This window comes from Pyrgilauda ruficollis, unplaced genomic scaffold (genome assembly GCF_017590135.1).
Source record: "Pyrgilauda ruficollis isolate IOZ18807 unplaced genomic scaffold, ASM1759013v1 scaffold148, whole genome shotgun sequence".
Lineage (NCBI taxonomy): Eukaryota > Metazoa > Chordata > Aves > Passeriformes > Passeridae > Pyrgilauda > Pyrgilauda ruficollis.
The window spans coordinates 483,526-501,859 of NW_024513432.1; the positions used below are offsets into that span (position 1 = coordinate 483,526).

An 18,334-nucleotide genomic window follows, 5' to 3' on the forward strand; every position below is an offset into this window, starting at 1 on the left:
AGCAGCCAACTTGAGCTGAATCGGTGAGAAAGGGACGGGAAATGGAGCCCAGAGCCCTCCCTGAGCACAGGCACCTCACGAAGCCGTGCTCGGGCAGATTTTTCACTTCGTGCTGACAAAAATCTCACCCCGATCACCCGAGGCAGCCACAAAGCTGCAGAGTTAATTCCGTGCCACAGCTGAAGCCCGGATTAACCAGGCTCGGCCCCAAGAGGCTCCGAGCTCTTCAGGTGACAGAGAAGGGAACCCCAGCCCTGGGCAGAGCCTCGAGGAGCTCGCACTCACACCAGAGCTCCTCTCCCACCTCTGCAGGGACAGAAGTGCCCGGGACCCCCAGCACCAGCTCCGACATCTCTGCTCAGCAGATGCTCCCTGCCCTGGGCGGGCACTCCTGCCTGCCTGAGCATCCCTGTCCCTCCTCAGCAAAGAGCATTTGCTGCACTTTCCAGAGATGGCTGCAGTCAAATGAAGCAGATGAGCAGAGGATCTGGCCATTTCTTTATTTTTAAACCATGGTCTGGGGCACAGGGGAGGGATCACTCCTGCTTCAGGGACACTGGCTCGTTTGCTAGGGGATGTCAGCAGCTGGCATCTGAAATGGCAGAGCCAAAGTGAACTGTGCTGAAACTGAGCCAAAATCCTGTTTGTTCCACAGGAAAAGTGGTTAAACTGTGCTCACTGTGCAATTCCAAACAGTATTTGCACAGTGGCCTTTACATTTCCCCTGTTGGAAACCAAAAATTTAATTGTTTTGCTGCTCTCATGCAGAATAAATAACTCCCAGTGATTTTCTGTTGGTGAGCAAGTAACCCAAGGACTTCTCTTCTTCTGCTACCAAAGCTGCCAAATAATTCTGTGTCAACAGCTCCAGCTCATTGGAGTCTCAGGATTGTGCCAAAACTGCTTTTTTGTGTGCCTGTGCCAGCACAGTCGCTCCTGGGACAAGGAACAAGAGATGACCTGAAAGCTCCGGGTGGGAAATTAAAGGTGTTCAAATGAAGTTCCAGGGAGATGCTGTTTGAGGAGGTTCAGTGACCTCCTGCTGCACAAGACTTTAAACTTAGAAATGAAGAGACTTCAACCCCCCAAAAAGTGTCATTCTGAAATGCTCAACAGCTTTTAATTCATTTTGAACCTAGAGGCAGAGAAAAAAAAATAGGCAAAAAATACATCACAGCCTTAATCTAAGGGGAGAAAGAAAGAAAAAAAAATCATTATTTTTATAGCACATAATCAGACACAAATATATTTCACTGGAGGAAGGGGTAGGAATGTGCATTTGCTATTTCCTTTCAATAGGCTGGTGCCCAGGGGCCATCAGTACGGCCACATCCTGAATCTGCACAAGTCATTCCTACAGCAAAACGAGGGATTTAAAAATCAACAAAAAGAGAGAAAAGCCTTGCACCAAGGAAGGGCATTTGACAGTTCCAGGTTCATGTTTAACATAACTCAGCATCTGAATATGGGGTGAGGAAACACACTTGTGTTTTTACAATATAAATAGTATTTGGGGAAGGAACTACACATGGCTACAGCTACTGCAGGACTCGAACATGCAGAGGAAATTCCCCGTCGCTCACAACCACTCATCCCATCCCACCCTTCCCTCCCACCTCCAAAAAAATTCCTCTGCTGGTTAAATTTCTCTTTCAATTGTTTTAAATATTTCTCTCGTGGCCTGGCAACATTCTTAGTCTTTTATACAGCAAGTTTTCTGTTTAATCACATTTCAACCGACAGGAGACAGCTCTGTGGGAGGAACAACCGAGGCTGGGAGAACCTTGCCAATTTTTTAAACTTTTATTAGTCTCAGTTTGGTTTTATTTGTGGAGACATCTACTGAAAACGTCAAAAACTCAGAAATAAAAAAACCCCAAAAGCAGAACCGTGTTTCCAAGGCCTCCCCCCACGCACGCTCAGCCACGCGCACGGAAGGGCCCGGGGCGGAGGCAGGAGAGGGGACGGCACCTCCAGTCCCCAAGGGAGAACAAAACCAAAGTAAAAAAGGAATTACATTGCTTTATTCTATCTCCACTCTTTCACTAGGACAGTTTAATACCCGTGGAGTCTCTTAAGATGCTAATCTGCCATCTGCTAGCCCACAAATCCTTCCCACTTATTCCCTTGAAGATCCAGAGCGTTGCTTAACGGCCTCCCCCCGGAACAACGGCCACCTCGCAAAGGGGCTCACAAATCAGAATAAAAACAAGAACATTGTCTCTCTCCATCCAGTCATATCAGGGAACTAAGTGGAAAAGATTGCAGTGCAGCATTGCAGGTTGCTGGCTGGCCCAGCTGGGGCGCAGGGAGGGCAGGCTCCGGGTGCCCTCTGCTCTCCCCTGGCCCTGAACCTCCCCAGCTCTGTCCCAGCTCAGCACCAGCCCTGCCTCCTTCTGTCCCTCTGAACTACTCAGGTCCTCCAAGGAGCTGGAAGACTTTCCAGTGACTGCAGCAGGGCTTGGATCAGGCTCCTTCCCAAGCAGCTCTTCAGCCCCAGGGCATTCCCAGACGTCCAGCTGGGAGCTGCCCGCTCAGCACTTCAGGGCCGGGGTCTGCCTTTGATGCTCCTTCAGTCCTCAGTGAGCTGAGTCCACCAAAGGCAGGGCTGGCACTCCTCTTCCCCAGGAGCAACTCACAGGCTCAGTCTTTGCTTAAGGAAAGGATGTCACGACAATCAGATGTTTGAGGAATTTCTTCTTTAATAGGATAAAAGAAAAACATACAAACACCTCCCAAGCTTCTGTCATGGAATGATTCTCACACTGTAAGGAGCACAACTCAAAAAAAAAAAAAAAATTAAAAAATAAAGAGACAAAGGAAAGAGAAAGGATAAGTGCTAAGGGAGAAGTGCTGCTGGGGAGCCTCTCGCTCGTGGGGAGCTAACACAAGCAGCAACAGAACACTGCCAAACCAGGGTGGCACACTGGAACTCAAGCCATGCTGATCCTGAACTAGAAAGCAACTACGATGGCAAAGGTGGGGAAGGAAGATGACAGGGATGACCCAAACGTGGCCATTTCTTCCCTAAGCCCCTCCCTGGGGACACGGCGGCGATGCCAACATCCAGCCCAGGGCGTGAGAGAGCCAACGGCAGAAACATCCCAGCGGTGAACACCTCCTCCCCCACCTTCCCCGGCTTACAAAGATTGTGTTTCTTTACAAAAGAAGAACCCAGAACATTCCAGGACATCTGCTCTTGCTCTCCCTCTCCCCGCTGTAACATCAGTCACAATTCGTCTGGGGGTGAGGGGGGAGGATTTCATTTATTTTCTGTTTTAAAGCCATAATCTAGAAAAATGTTTTGTGGAAACTTTCATTTTCCTATTTTTGCTTGCTTTTTTTTTTTAATAATGCTCATTCATAGAAAACTTCACAAAGGTGACGTCTATGTACAGAAAACACGATTCCAAAGGCTGCTTCAGTAGTCAATGTAATAGCACCTTGAAAGACAAAAGTTTGACAGATCTGAAAAAGTCATTTTGTTAAATTTTAACCCTTTCCTCGTAAAAAAGAACCAGTCACAAAGCTCCATCTGTAGAAACTCTTCCAAAGTCTCCGTGTGAAAAGCTGAAGGGTTTCCAAGCTCCCCAGCTCTTGGTCAGCAACTCCTGGCAAGGTCGAGGTAGCAGCCAGACAGGGATTTATTTCCTGCAGTCCAAACCAAGAGGAGATGAAAGAAATTCACAGCAGGCTATTGCACAGGGCTGGTCTTCCGTTCCACAGTTTCCTATTTATTTTTCCGCTAACTCAAAAAGGGTTAATTGAATATTTTGAATGAATCCTGGTTAAAACATGTTGCTCTGAGTCCCAGGCTGGTACTGTGTCTGCAACAGGCTCTCCATAAAGGCCAAGTAATCTGGGCTTTGTCCATATTCCTCAGGATTCCTTGGATTCCCCAGCCGGGGACGCTTGGCTGCTCTCACTTCATCTCCTGAAAATACATCTTCCTGAGGGGCCCCAGTGCTGAGGGACTGCAGGAGACACAAAACAACCATTAGGGGCACAGCAGGAGCACAGGGAGAGACCCCCAGACCCCTCGGGCTGGGAACAACCTGGGCACCCCCAGCCCCATCACCTGGTTAAATGAAATGGCTTTAAGGGGTAAAGCACCAGGTCTGAAAACACCCAGCAGGTCTTGAACCAAAAAAAAAAGCTATGAAATAAATCCCTCATCTTTCCTAGGCTCAGTAACTGCACTGTATGCACTTAAAGACAGCCTGATCTTGTGTAGATTAAGAGATTTATAGGTAAGAGCCGCACTCTAAATCTCCAGTTTGGTGAGAAAAGGGGTTTGGTCCCACGGTGATCATCAGCTCTCCAGAAACCCCGAGCTAAGCTGCAGCTCACCTCACCCTTGGACAGGATGACTCCACATAACTGAATTCACATGGTGTAAAATGATCTGAATGTAATCTTTTAACCAGAGAAAATAAAACTCTGAGCTGAACACGTGCAAGGGGAAATCATTTCTGTGCCTCTCGAGCATCCATGGCCAGGATTTCTTCCACTCTGTGTGTTTTGGGAATGACAAGCAGTTTTACAGCCACAGAAAGGAGGCTGCATTCACCTAATGTCTAAAAAATACATGAAGAAAATGTGAAGGGGCTCTGCAAGCTGCAGCTGGTTTATTGTTTGCTATTTTGGTACCCACCAGGCGAGACTTGACTCTCTTGGGAAGCTCTTCCTCCAAGGTATAAATATCCCCTCTCTTCACCATCAGCTGAGAGCCATCCTCAAACTCCACCTGCAGGGAGGCAGAAGATGAACTCAGAGCCAGCACTGAACAGCCCATTCCCATCCTCCAGAACAGCCAGGCAGCACCAGGGGCCAGCCCCCAGGGATGTCTGCAGGGCTGCTGTGCAATGAGCACTCCCAAGCTCTGGGGAGGATGCTGAGCCCAAAAGTGCTGCTTCCAGTGCTGTTCAGGCACCTCTGTCTTATCCAAGTGGATTCATTCAGTGCTCTGTGGATCCCAAAATATCTGTACTCCAGCTGGCCCAGCACCTCACATTTCTACTGATTTTTGATTCATATCCTGCAAAAAGCAGCTTTTCACTTATAATAAAAGCAGCCCTCTATTCAGGCCAATATGGTAATAAGAATTCTTTCATCTTAAACAAAGCATTTTTACAGGTCACAAGGAAACAACTCCAGCTACTAAAGTACATTTGTATTTCAAGCAGCAGAAATAGTCAGCCAGGTACAAAAAACTCCTCCCATGAAACCCTTTTTGCTAAGCACTGATTATATCATGAATTATGCATCTGATGTTCCAGGGATGTTTATTCATGGAAACGTGCACAGCAAAATGTTAAAACTATTAAAAGTTTTTAAGGGATTCTTATTTCCTTTGCCCAAGACTTTAATACACTTTTCTGCATGAAGCAGAAGGACACAGAGCACAGTTTAATAGAGGTGACAAGTTCAGGCTGGACAAACTCAGAGGGAAGAAATCATCTGCTCCCAAATCCCCCTCCTGCTCCCCCAGCTGCAGCAGCCCATCCCTGGTGCAGGCTCAGCTCTCCCATCCTGAGCACACCCCAGGGACCCCTGTGCCACTCACCTGGTAAATCTGGCTGATCTGGGCTGCAATGAACTTGGCCTTGTAGATGATCCCATCCGTCCACTGCAGCTGCACCAGCTCCCCCTCGGGAGGGGGCCCCATCTGGATGCAGTCCCTGCTCTGAGGACACAGAGAGAGAGGTCAGAGACACAGCTCCAGCAGAGCTCAGGAGCCAGAGGTGTGCTAAAAATCACATGGTAATGAGCAGCAGGACACATTTCTGCACTTGTGATTAATTGTGGGCATCTCAAACAAAACCAGCCTGAGAGAGCAGCAATGGACTCTGGCAGCTCCTTCTGCTGCCAGCACCCAGCTCATTTCTCATTACAAATCCCACTGCATCACATCTCCTGTATCTCAAAAACAAGCAGGGCAACTCACTGAATCAGTGGCACAATCAGGAAGGCAATGCATGAGCTGACAAATCAGCCTCTTCCAGACATTCCCTCTATTAAGTGAATTCCCTGTTTTGAACCAGAAGTGCTTACGAACAATCTGCTTCCCCCATGAATCACACTTGTCAGTTGAAAAATAAGATTATTCAACCACAAAACAAATAGGATGAAATTTAGAACAAACACTGCTTTCTGTGAAGTCATCTGCATTCAGCAAGATCACATCTTTGTAAAGCAACCAAAAAATAAATGAGATAATGTCAGAAACAAGATCTGTCGTGAAGAGCGGGATGAGATTTTCTAGGCAAGCAGCAACTCAAAAATTAAAATGAAAAAGTTCAGATGTGCTTTGCTGCTCCAGCCCGAGGCACAGCTCACAGTGTGCACTGCCTGTGACACAGCAGTGTCCCCAGGCTGCCTTACAATGATGCTCTCGGGGTAGACGTTGTCGCTGTAGGAGCCGTCGTCGAAGTTGACTTCGTAGAAGGTCTGGGTGCTGGTGCCGATGACCCTGCAGCGGTAGTAGAGCCCGTTCCTGTTCTTGGTGATCACTGTCTGCCCCAGGGCCACCTCCCTGCGCAACGGCACCTGCAGGGACACGGCAGGGTCAGCTGCCAGCCGCAGCTGGCTCCAAAATTCCATGGAATCATGGAATGGTTTGGGTGGGAAGGACCTTAAATCCCACCCAGTGCCACCCCTGCCATGGCAGGGACACCTCCCACTGTGCTCCCAGCCCTGCCCAGCCTGGCCTTAGGCATTGCCAGGGATCCAGGGGCAGCCACAGCTGCTCTGGGCACCTGTGCCAGTGCTCTACTCTCTTCATAGAGTTCTTTCCCAATATCCCATCCAAACCAGCCCTCCTGCAGATTAAAGCCAACCCCAACAATGGCTTCCTGGACAACCTTCTGCATTAAAAGCACAAAATGTTTTGAGCCAACACAGGTGGGGAGAAACTATTGTAAAAAACTCCAGAAACCAAAAATCCCAAATCCCCCAGTCCAACCCCCCAGCCCAGCCCAAAACCTACGTTCTGGTTTGCTGCTTTGTGCTTGAAGCAGGTGATGGACACGACGTAGGGCCAGTCGTCGGGCTCCATGGGCACGCCGGCCGCGTGCGCGCACGTCACGTGGAAGGACGTGGAGCAGTGCTCGTAGGAGCACTGCACACAGGCCCCAGACACCTTCTTCATCCTCTTCCTGCAGTACACACACCTCTGCAAGGGAACACAGCTTGGTCACAGCCAGCTCTGCCAGGGAACACAGCTGGGGTGACATCCAGCTCTGCCAGGGAACACAGCTGGGGTCACATCCAGCTCTGCCAGGGAACACAGCTGGGGTCACCCAGCTCTGCCAGAGAACACAGCTGGTGTCACCCCTGCCAGGGAACACAGCTGGAGTCACACCTGCAAGGGAACACAGCTGGGGTCACCTCAGCAAGGGAACATAGCTGGGGTCACCCAGCTCTGCCAGAGAACACAGCTGGGGTCACCCCTGCAAGGGAACACAGCTGGAATCACCCCTCAGCAAGGGAACACAGCTGGGGTGACAGCCAGCTCTGCCAGGGAACACAGCTGGGGTCACCCAGCTCTGCCAGAGAACACAGCTGGTGTCACCCCTGCCAGGGAACACAGCTGGAGTCACACCTGCAAGGGAACACAGCTGGGGTCACCTCAGCAAGGGAACATAGCTGGGGTCACCCAGCTCTGCCAGAGAACACAGCTGGGGTCACCCCTGCAAGGGAACACAGCTGGAATCACCCCTCAGCAAGGGAACACAGCTGGGGTCACCCAGCTGCCAGGGAACACAGCTGGGGTCACCCCTCTGCCAGGGAACACAGCCAGAGCTCAGCTCTCTCAAGGAGCAGAGCCTGGAGCCCTGCAGAGACCCCGCAGCCCCCACAGGACTGGCACAGGGCACAGAGCCTGTGGCTGCAGTGCCACAGCCCAAGTGGTGTTCTGTGCCAAGGGGTCGGGCTCACACGGCCAGGACTGTCCATGTGAACCCCTCAGGATCTCTCCAAGCCAAATCCAGCAGATGTTTCATCCCCTACCTCAGCACTCCAGTCACTCAGCCCTGCAGAGCTGCACTGGGCACACACAGACTGGACCCAGTTGGGACTGGCCAAACACCCAGCATGGCACCAGAGAACTGCTGCACCCTCACCCTGCTCACACAAACTGCACCTACACTTCATTCATTCCAACAGCACTGGATCCTCACAGGTGCACTGCTGGAAAATAACATTTCCATTTTTCTGAAGGAACAGAACGCAGTAACTGGGTGGCAATTTGCTCGATTATATTTAATGGGACATTGTATTGATCAGATCTCATGGAATATAAAATCACATAATGGAACAAAAATACTGTGTGTTTATTCTAGATGCATAAGCATATCAACCATAAATATTTTATTGGCATCCATGTCAGATGAGCCACTGTAGATAATTCAGTCAGTTTTGCAAACAAAGGAAATAAAAACATTGTACGAAAAAAACCAAGAATTATTGGGGAAAAGGTCTGAAATCTCAGAGACATTTTCACACTCATTTTCTGCAAAGCAGACCCAGTTATGAGGTAAATCGATGTAAGGCGTGTGACTGCTTTAAAAAGAAATTACATTTTCTCAAAGCTAAAAATCCTGAGCCTGATGGCACTGACAGTGAGCAGGAGCTGTAGTGGGAACAAGACAAATTTCCTCACTCCCTATAACAGCACCAATTCTTGTTTCCATCCCCTCAGAAATACAGAAAAGGAGATTTTGGGAATCCCAGTCTAAAGAATGGATTCTTGCATAATGTTTCCAGGGATCCATTTGGAAACACCCCTCAGTTTTTAACATTTCCAGGAATCTGTCACTGATCAGCAAATCCCAGAATGGTTTGGGCTGGAAGGACCTTAAAGCTCATCCCAATCATCCAGCCCCATCCAGCCTGGCCTTGGGGCACTTCCAGGGGTGGAGCAGCTTCTTTACCTTACCTGAGGCTGGCACAAGGCAAATCAGGGCAAAATTAATATCAAACACATGAGACAAATGTGCCTTTCAGGATTAAAATGAACGAAAGGTGTCCCTGACCATGGCAGGGGGTGGAACTCCAAAACCTTGAAGGTCCCATCCAGCCCAAACCATTCTGGGATTCTGTGACTCCTTCTCCAGGAACACTTCTCTTCCCTGAAAGCAAAAGATGCCAAAGAACAGGAGATTTGCTCTTCCTTATTCCTGTGCAACACCCCCCTCCCTGCCTGGGCTCTGCCCCACATTTGTATGAAATAAGCCCCATGAATTAACTGAAGGCACTTTGTTTACACCAAAGATTCATTTGGCCTTTTTACACAAACGAACAAAAGCCAGGAAATTCAAAGCCAGAGCCCGAGAGCTGCCAGAACATGGGTTTAGCCTTTAATAAGCTGAGCTTTTATCACTCTGCAAACCATGTTCCAGAGGCTGATAAGCACCAGGAAAGTGCCCAGCAGGACTGAGGGGAGCCAGCAGCACTGATGCCATTGTGAACCTGTCGATATCCCCTTGTCCCAGCAGTGGGGACAGCTGCTGACACACAGGGGGCTCGGGGAGCATTAACCCTCCCAGGGCAGGAACCTGCCCCTCCTGATGCCAGCAGCACTCTGCCAAGGCAGGACCAGCACACAGCCAGTGCCACCCTGTGCCCACACAAACTCCCTGTGACAGGCACAAGAGCTCAGGCAAATATGATCAGAAGATAAATGTGAGTGACAGTGAGCCTGATGTGGAAGGAGTGATGGAGGAAGTGACAGTTCTTGGCTGTGAGGGTGGTGAAACACTGGCACAGGGTGCCCAGGGCAGCTGTGGCTGCTCCATCCCTGGCAGTGCCCAGGGCCAGGCTGGACAGTGGGAGGTGCCCCTGCCACGGCAGGGGTGGCACTGAAGGGGATTTAAGGCCCCTTCCAACCCGAACCAGTCTGGGATCGTATGAAAATGCAGATCTGGAAGTGTGGGAGATGGGATGGACAGAAACACCAGTGCCAAGTGCTGTGGGAAAGCTGCACAAGGAGATTTAAAAGCATTTTCTGTAGGAGGGAAAAGAGTCCAAAGCACAGGAGAGAAATCTTCGGGATAAAATGCACAGCAGAGTCAGGTCACTGCTGAGAGTAAGAAATGGGCTGTCTGCTGCATGATGAACACTGCAATTCATTTACTCCACTGAGGAATGACAGCTAATTATTCCAAATTTCCACGTCATAAATAATTTACGTGCACAGGCCTGTAATGTGCCATCAATCTGGGAGCAGGAAACTGCAGTCCTGAAAATGGTGCCATACCCACAAATGGACTGAAAAGTCTGTGCTTGCACAGGGAGACCTGGTCCAAGCTTAGAGAACAGGATGTTCCTTTCACCAGATCACCGCCACTCCTTGGCACCTCAGCCCTCATCACAAGGAACTTAAAACAATAAAAACATATTAAAAAACCAAATTATAACCATGGATAACCCCTACCCCCTCTCTCCTCCACTACCATCATCTATTTACATCAGCTGTCCTCACCCTTCACATCATTCCTTCTCTCCTTTTCCATCTTTTCCAGCCACAAAGGTCATCTTCCCAATTTCATCAAGTACTGCACCAAGCCCATCATTGCCAAAGTCAGGAGCTCCAGTGCCATCACCTTTTAGTCTCCCTCAGTTTATCTTCCCAACTGCAGCTGCTCACCTCCAAAGCACTCAGCCCCCAGCTCCTCCAGTGACTCCCCACGTGCTCCAGGAATTACCTGCAAATTCCCATGAAGAATCCTAAAACTCCCCACCATGGCTCATGAGTCTCTGCACACAATCTCATCCAATTTACACTCCCTTTGTACCTCACACCCCACAGCACAGCCCCACTGCCTCTGCAGTCTGCCATCCAATTTAATTGTTTAATCCTTACCTAACTGATAACTCTAAAACTTTCCAAGTGAAGGGCTTAAAGCCAGGCTTTGACATTTGAGCTACAAGCCAGGCTCTGGCTAAGAGCAGCATAAGGAATATGTGCCTGTAAATTCCAACACTGGCCTGTGTAAGTTAGGCACTTCATGTAAGAATTCTCCAGGTTCCCTGAGAAAGGGAGAAAACACGAGGTGCAGATGGAGTACAGCAGAAGAAATCAAACACAGTTTCTTTCCAGAGCTCCAGGAGCGTTTGGACAATGCTCTCAGGGTGGATTGCTGGGGTGTCTGTGCAGGGCCAGGAGTTGGACTGATGGCCTGTGGGGACCCTCCCAACCCAGGATATTCTGGGATTCTAGGAAACTTTGCAGTTTGAGTTGAGGAATGAGGAGAAATGGGTGCAGTGGGTCCGTGCAGAGGCTCTGGCAGGCACAGGCTCTGCTTTGGAGCAGAGCAAAGCAGCAGAGCCAGACACACACAGACACTGCCCTGGCTCTGCAGGACTGCCAGGCAGCCAAGGAAGGGTTAAAGAATTAAGTCATGTTTCCTTGTGGGGCTCCATTAAGCAATACAAGTGAGTGTTGTGTAAAAGGATTTTAAGTTCAGCGTTACAAGTGCTGGTAATGAAGAGGATGCACGTTGGAAGTGTCAGCTGATCCATAAAGAGCCACCGCTGCAAGATTTATCACCCCGGCACTGCACTGCCCCATCACTCCTGCTGAATAATGAATGCTTTTTACATTCACATTTGTGTACAAAACCCATTTGCACAACAGAGAAATAACTCTGGAAGCAGGGATAGGTTCCTCCTAATCTCTCACCCGGGCTCGCTGCACTAAGTAGCAGCTCTGTTAACGAATCCATCAGCACAACCCATCTATCACTGCTCCAGCACCTTCCCCATCCCACACTGTCACCCAGCTGACTTCTGTACCAAAAAAAGCAGCAAAAGCACAATTTATTTTGCAATAACACACTATAGTGATGGAGCATTAACTAACATTAAGATAAATTGCTCTGAGCTAATGAATCGTCCATTACTAATCCCTCGGATGAGGCCACACAGCTAAATAACAACTTGGAGCTGGGCTTGTATTAAAATCCTTGCAGTCTTGCCTTGCAGCCAGGGTCACAGAAATGTTTATTCATTTCTACAAGAGATTTCTTGATAGAAAAACAGAAATGTTGTAAGGAAAGGTGAATTAGAGATGAACAAGTCAGCTTCTCTCTAGTCACCATGTCCCTCTGCACTCCTGCTGTGCAGTACTTGGAGTAAACGGAGCTTTCAGGCACTTTACACCTGACTGCAGGTGGGAAGGAGTCCCAGGCTCTGCCCAGGGTACAGCACACTCCCAGAGAGTAAAGGAACATCTGGAAATCAGAGCTGGTTGTGTGTCAAAGCACTGAGAGGGCCCAGCAGACACAAACGACGCAGCTTTTGTTTGGAAATGAGAGCGAGATCACCTCCAACCTCAGCTGCCTCACAAACCCACACAATGATTTTCTGTCTGGTCACAGCTTTTCCCTCTGGCTCTTGTTCCCAAACACTGTCCCAGGTAAAAGACACCCACCAGTTTCCACCTCTGCTCGGGGATGGCGCTGATATCCACAGGGTGACGCTCTATGACATTGAGGAAGCGCGCCTCGGGGACAGCGATAGCACAGATTACATGGACCCACCTGGGGAGCAAAGTGAAGACACAAATCAGGGCCTGCCATCATTTGAATGAAATGCTCAGGAGGGCAGTTAACATTTCCCTGCCTCCCTCAGCATCGAGGCACGTTTCCAGGGGTTGGCAGCCTTGGCAATGTCCCCAGTCGACTGTTAATCAGGGTGGCACAAGGTAAATGTCTCTGGAACAACAGAGACCAACCTTCCCCTACACCTGATACTGCACAATGCTAAACATTCTCTGAGAAGACTTTTCTCTGAGAAACAGCCACATTCAGCAGGAGTTCAGAAGCTCTGCTGTCGAGCAGCCTGGTGCAGCGTAGGGCAGCACAGTCACCTGGGCTCATCCTGCCAAGTCAACGAGGAGCAGTTCCCTCCAGAACCCCAAAGCTTGCTGCTACACTGAGCATTAAAACCAAAGTCACAAGACAGGGAGACTAGGAGCAGCATGGAAGGAAAACACACTCAGAACCAGCACTCACCGGCCATCAGTGGTCATCTGGAGAGCTCCTCCCCTGAGATTGCACAGGCAACATTCCTGCGGGAACACAACTCCTTCAGAACGGGACCCAAAAGCTCTGCCAGGCCGTTCACCCTCCCCAGAAAGCCACCACACCCCGGCTGGGATATCCAAGGCACCCTGAAGCCTCCTCCCCCCGTGCCCGTGGAGCAGCTGGGGGTGCCAGCAGTGCCAGGGGTGTGCTGTGGGCACTCCTTACCGCTGCCCAGGCGCCGGCCGAGCACCGCGAGCACGACCAGCTCTCGTTCACCAGCTCCGGGCGTATCCCGTAACAGCCTGCAAGAAACAGAGCCACAGCCCCTCAGAGCAGCCCTGCCACAGCCCTTCCTAGCTTCACTCCGGGACTCTCCAGCTCAGAAGCAGCTCTGAGAGCATCTGAGGAACTGTATTCCACAGGCTCCGCCAAAATGGGAGCTGGGACCAGCAGGTCTGAAAGCAAACCAACCAAAAGCCCTCCACAGGTAACCCTCACATTTGTTTTTCACTTTTCCAAGGACTACAATAGCAAGACTTTGTTTCTTTAGGCAGGAACTGGGCTCCAAGGTGATGCCACCACTGCTGGAGTGCACTCACACATCAGATGAGGGAAGGGCACTGAATTTTGGCAAGACTGAAGCAGTTACTTTTGCTGAGTGGTGTTATGAGGAAGGACAAGGCCAATAATACTGCAAGGAAATGAAATACCTGCAGTCCACACGGTTAACAGTATTTAATTTATGGTTATAGAAAGTGTTAAAAACATTTCACTTCACAGAGCATCAATTACTGTAACATGCAAACACCAAATCCTCCTACAACACCACCAAAATAGTAAAGTGGTATTATGCCCATTATAAAGGCTGGGAAATAAGAACAAAAAAAGTCCTTAAAATTCTATAAAAGGCACTGAGGTTTGTCACTGAAAACAATGGGGAAAAGACACAAACACAGTTTTGGAAAAGTAGATCTATGTGATTCCTGCAAGCTTGTAAAGTGAGTGGAAAATTGAAGATAAGCATCTCAACTAACACACAGCTCATTACCCACAGCCTCCATCCCTCCTAACAAAATCTCATCCAGCCTTCACCTGTCCTCACAAACTGAACAGAAAATTTCAGCTGGGAACAACAGTCTCAAATTACTGAATTAGACTCAAAAGAAGACATTCAGAAAGCACTGGGATTGCCACCACAGCCTGATTTATAAATATCATCCACTTAACCAGATAAACAGCATGTCAAAAAAAGTCAATACTATGGATCTGCAGCTGCTCTCCACATCTGAGGTCTCTTTTCATCATATGGCAAATCAGGGCAGCAAATGCACCCAGGCCTAGAACAGGGACAGGGGAGTTCAGTCCAAAACTGAGCTGAAGGAGAGCCAGACCCTGAGCTCAGCCTCAAGCTGCACCAGGGCAGGTTTAGATTGAAAATCAGGGAAAATATCTTGATGGAAAGGGTTGTAAAGCATTGGAACAGCCTGCCCAGGGCAGAGGTGGAATCACCATCTCTGGAAGTGTTAAAAACATCCATGGATGTGGCACCTGGGGACACGGGCAGTGGTGGGCAGGGGGTGGTGCTGGGCTGACGTTTGGACGTGATGCCCTTAAAGGCCTTTCCCCACCTCAGTGACTCTGTGAGGGCAGAACAATCCCATTTACTGAACCCCAGGCTGTTCCATAAGGATAATCCAAGAAAAATATGCTCTTTTTATGGATTTTGTCAGTGCCTCAAAAGCCCAGAAACCTTCCCCAAGCTTCCCCTCTCCGCAGGGCCTGGCTGCTGGAAGCCAGCACAGGCTGAGAGGGCACTTCCCAAGAACACACAGGCTGCCAGCTGGTTTTACAGTCAGCCAAAATACACCTCACCACTGCAATCCTGCAATAAAAGCAAATGGATTGTCTGCAGCAAAGTCAAAGGGATGTCACAGAGCACAAGGCAACAAGCAGGCACTCCAGCCTGAGCCTCCATCAGATTTAACACCTGTCCTGCCCTACCCTCAAGGGGAGAGTACAGCCAAAATATAAAACTGAGTTGCTCTAAAAAAAGATGGGTCTCAGTTCTGAGCCTGCAGATTAACATCATCTTGCCCACACCCCTCTGTCCTTAAACAGAATTTGGCCACAGAAACCATCCTGACAGACTGGACTACTGCAGGCCTAAGGATGGACAAGGTGCAGGAGCCCTGAACTGTGAAGGCAGGATGAAGTCTTCCTCCTCACACCCACTGTGCATCCCATGGCCTGATTAGCCAGAAATGACCATAATCAGGGATTCAGCACAGAAACAAAAGTTGCCTTCCAGTTCCCAGCCCTGCTGAGCTGCACGGGGACCTGCAGACTCTAAAATTGGAACAACAAAAGTAATTCCAGCTGATGCAAGTCAAATAAGATTCTCCATCTGTCAAGATCAAACAGCTGAACAGTAATTCGTCACAAATGCTAACTGGATGCTCTACAATCTCCACTGAAGGTACACTCCACCAGGATTAATCAGATCTTCTTTTAGACATAACTATCAGGAAAGCAAACAGACATATGTTCCCTTTTGTAATCAAGTGCCATTACTACAAACACTATCACAGACACTAATAAAATATATCTCAAACTACTCCATAATCTCTGCTGCATGCAGGAACAATATAGCCTCCCCCAGCAGAACAATATTGGAACAAAATATGTGAGAGAAAAGAGTGCAATAAAGCCTTTGAGTTCTGCTTTATTACAAAAAATGAAAGGTATCAAAAGAAAGAATCTTTTCTGTGAGACAGAGACGAACCAGCCAACAAAATAAGCACTAAAAAGAATATTGGTGTGTATTTTTAAGATCAGTGGCTGCCAAGATGGACTTGAATACACAGATGTGCTTTGAGAGAAAGGTTCCCTGCCCATGGCAGGGGATGGGAGCTGGATGAGCTTTAAGCTCCTTCCAGCCCAAACCTTTCTGGGATTCCTGATGTCCTTGTACCAAGGAAGATAAAAACGGGAGTGACAGGATACAAACCTGCCAAGAAGGAACTCAAACACAGCAGCACACAAACTCCTGAGTTTCTGGGGTCCCAAAGGCTTTGGGGAAGGTGAAACACTCACTAGCATGAACCTGCAGGCAGCATTTGGCACAGGATATCAGGGGACTGGTTCCATCCTCTCCGATGTAGGAATTTGAAGGAAGGGGCTCGGTGTTTTCTCCACTTGAGGTAAAGCACATCTCTGGGATCAGGGGCTTGCTCCTCTGGCCACACTTGGAAAGGTGCAGGAAGGAGGGCGGCTCCCCTGCGGAGAGCGGGGCGGCTTCCTTCTCCACCTGTGAGGACTGCAGAGAAACCCGTCACTGGCACCACCTCCTCCTGGCCACGGCTTGCACTGCCCACCTGAGCACTGCCCTTGCAAAAAGGGCACCCAACACCTGACACCAAACTGCCAACAGACAGCCCAAAATCCTGGCTCCCCCTTGCTGCTCCCCCTCTTCCTCAGGCACCGACTGGGGTCTGTAATTTGTTCTGGAAGCTCAAAGAAGCATTAGAATAACGAGCAGCTTTTCCTGGTTTTCTTCTGCAAAAATCTAAATTTCTAAATTGCAGCTGAAAACACCAAGGAAAAATAAAAAGGAAAACATTACTAAAAGCAAGGCCTTCCCTCCCTCCCTCCCTCTCCCATCCCCTTGGCATCCTTCCCTACTTCTCCTGCAAGAAGTTCTCCTGAAGGACATTTCAAGGTTTCTGGTAGCTGACAGAGTTAATAGCAATGGATAAAACAGCTCAGCTGCACCCAGTTTTCCTCACAACAGCCAGCAATCAGAACAGATATTTTATTTTCAGTCTGTATAATAAATCATGAGATTTTATTGAAGGGGGAGGTGGGTTCTGCTTTCCTCAGGAAAAGCTTCCAACACGGCTACAAGTATCTAAGACACGAATTCCTGGTGGGCACACAAAGCCAGATTTGGCTTTATGTGAGAACAAATCAATGCACAACTGCACAAATAACTAATTCATCTGATGAATTTTGCCTTTCTGCTTATAACATATCCCAAAGCATATTGGTAGTTTCCAAAAAAAGGTGATGGATGTGCTTACTCAGTAAATTTTTATTTTGTGGCTTGTTTGCATAAATTCAGCAACTCAGGCCCGTATGGAAACAGGAGCCTGGTGTGACTTTTCTCTGCATGGAACAGTGTTTGCAAAGCTCTTTCAGTGTGATTTCAAAATGAACACTGAGCAAGCCAGAGAAGCCAGGAAAGATAACAAAAAAGGCTCCAGCCACTGCCAAACCCAAACACATTTCTTTGGTGTGCAAATTTGTATGGGTTTGTCTGTATCAGAGATGTCTGCATCCTAACTCATCCATCTGAGCATGTCAGAGGTTTGGGTGAGGTATTAGGGGAATCTCTCCATGGAAGGTGTGGTCAGGCTGCCCAGAGAACTGGTGGGGTCAGCATCCCAAAACACACGTGCATACAGAACACATGGAGACAGAGTGGGGGACGTGGCTTTGGGGTGAACTCAGTGGTGGGGGACTGACAGCTGGACTTGATCCTAGAGCTCTTTTCCAGCCTTAATGATCCCCTGACTCTGTGATGAGGAATTACCTGGTTATAGGGGTAGAAGAGGGTGCAGACAGCACAGTATGGCTCACTCAGGGCAGCAGCTGCATTGAACTTCCTTTCAGCTGGGAAATTAAGTGCTTTGTTCTTCCACTGGAAGGAAAGTAAAGATTTCAAAGCCTCTGGATCACTCATCTCTTCCTCTCCAGAAAATGGAAACATTTCTAGAATGAAAAGGAAAAAAAAAGAAATCCCAAAACAATGAGCAGTCAGTAAAGGCAAAAGAGCAGAGGCAAAAGGAGCAAGGGTGAGTTAAACAGCCCGAGGTGCCTCCCAGAGCTGCCCTGCACACAGCAACCCTGGCTGGGGGTGCCCTGGTTCAGTGTTCTGGTACAGCCATTCCCACAGCTCTGAGCCTCCCACTGCACTCCCCACCATCCCTCCCTCTGCCAGAGCTCTGCCAGCAGCTGCTCCTGCTAATTAGTTTGCTAATTCTTTATTTTATAAACCTTTAAAAGGTCCTTGGCATTTCACGATTAAACCACTGCCGAATCCATTTGTGGCAGTCTGGGGGTCCCAGTTTCTTACCCTTCCTTATGAAGGAGTTTTGAGTCACTGTAAGTGTTAAAGACATTTTCCACACAAGGCTGAATGTAAATCATTCCCTGCATCACCAATCTGCAAAGTTTCCAAAAGAACAGGGAACTCAAAAACATCTTGGAAGAACATTATCCCCAGAGCTCAGCACATTAAACCAAAT

At 48.8% G+C, this 18,334-nt stretch overlaps 1 protein-coding gene across 3 annotated transcripts in view; it reads right to left on the minus strand.

The window, feature by feature from the left end:
* Positions 1-2,684: 2,684 nt before the first annotated feature.
* KDM4B (lysine demethylase 4B) overlaps positions 2,685-18,334 on the minus strand; it is a 62,621-nt gene continuing 46,971 nt past the window's right edge. For all 3 annotated transcript variants that reach the window (XM_041460715.1, XM_041460713.1, XM_041460712.1), the window contains 10 exons: positions 17,620-17,798; positions 16,122-16,344; positions 13,254-13,330; positions 13,017-13,072; positions 12,434-12,542; positions 6,989-7,174; positions 6,385-6,549; positions 5,567-5,686; positions 4,655-4,747; positions 2,685-3,974 (listed from right to left, as the gene is read on the minus strand). In XM_041460715.1, coding sequence (XP_041316649.1) covers positions 3,789-3,974; positions 4,655-4,747; positions 5,567-5,686; positions 6,385-6,549; positions 6,989-7,174; positions 12,434-12,542; positions 13,017-13,072; positions 13,254-13,330; positions 16,122-16,344; positions 17,620-17,798 — 1,394 coding nt within the window. In that variant the 3' untranslated portion in view covers positions 2,685-3,788. The remainder of the gene's footprint in view (positions 3,975-4,654; positions 4,748-5,566; positions 5,687-6,384; positions 6,550-6,988; positions 7,175-12,433; positions 12,543-13,016; positions 13,073-13,253; positions 13,331-16,121; positions 16,345-17,619; positions 17,799-18,334) is intronic.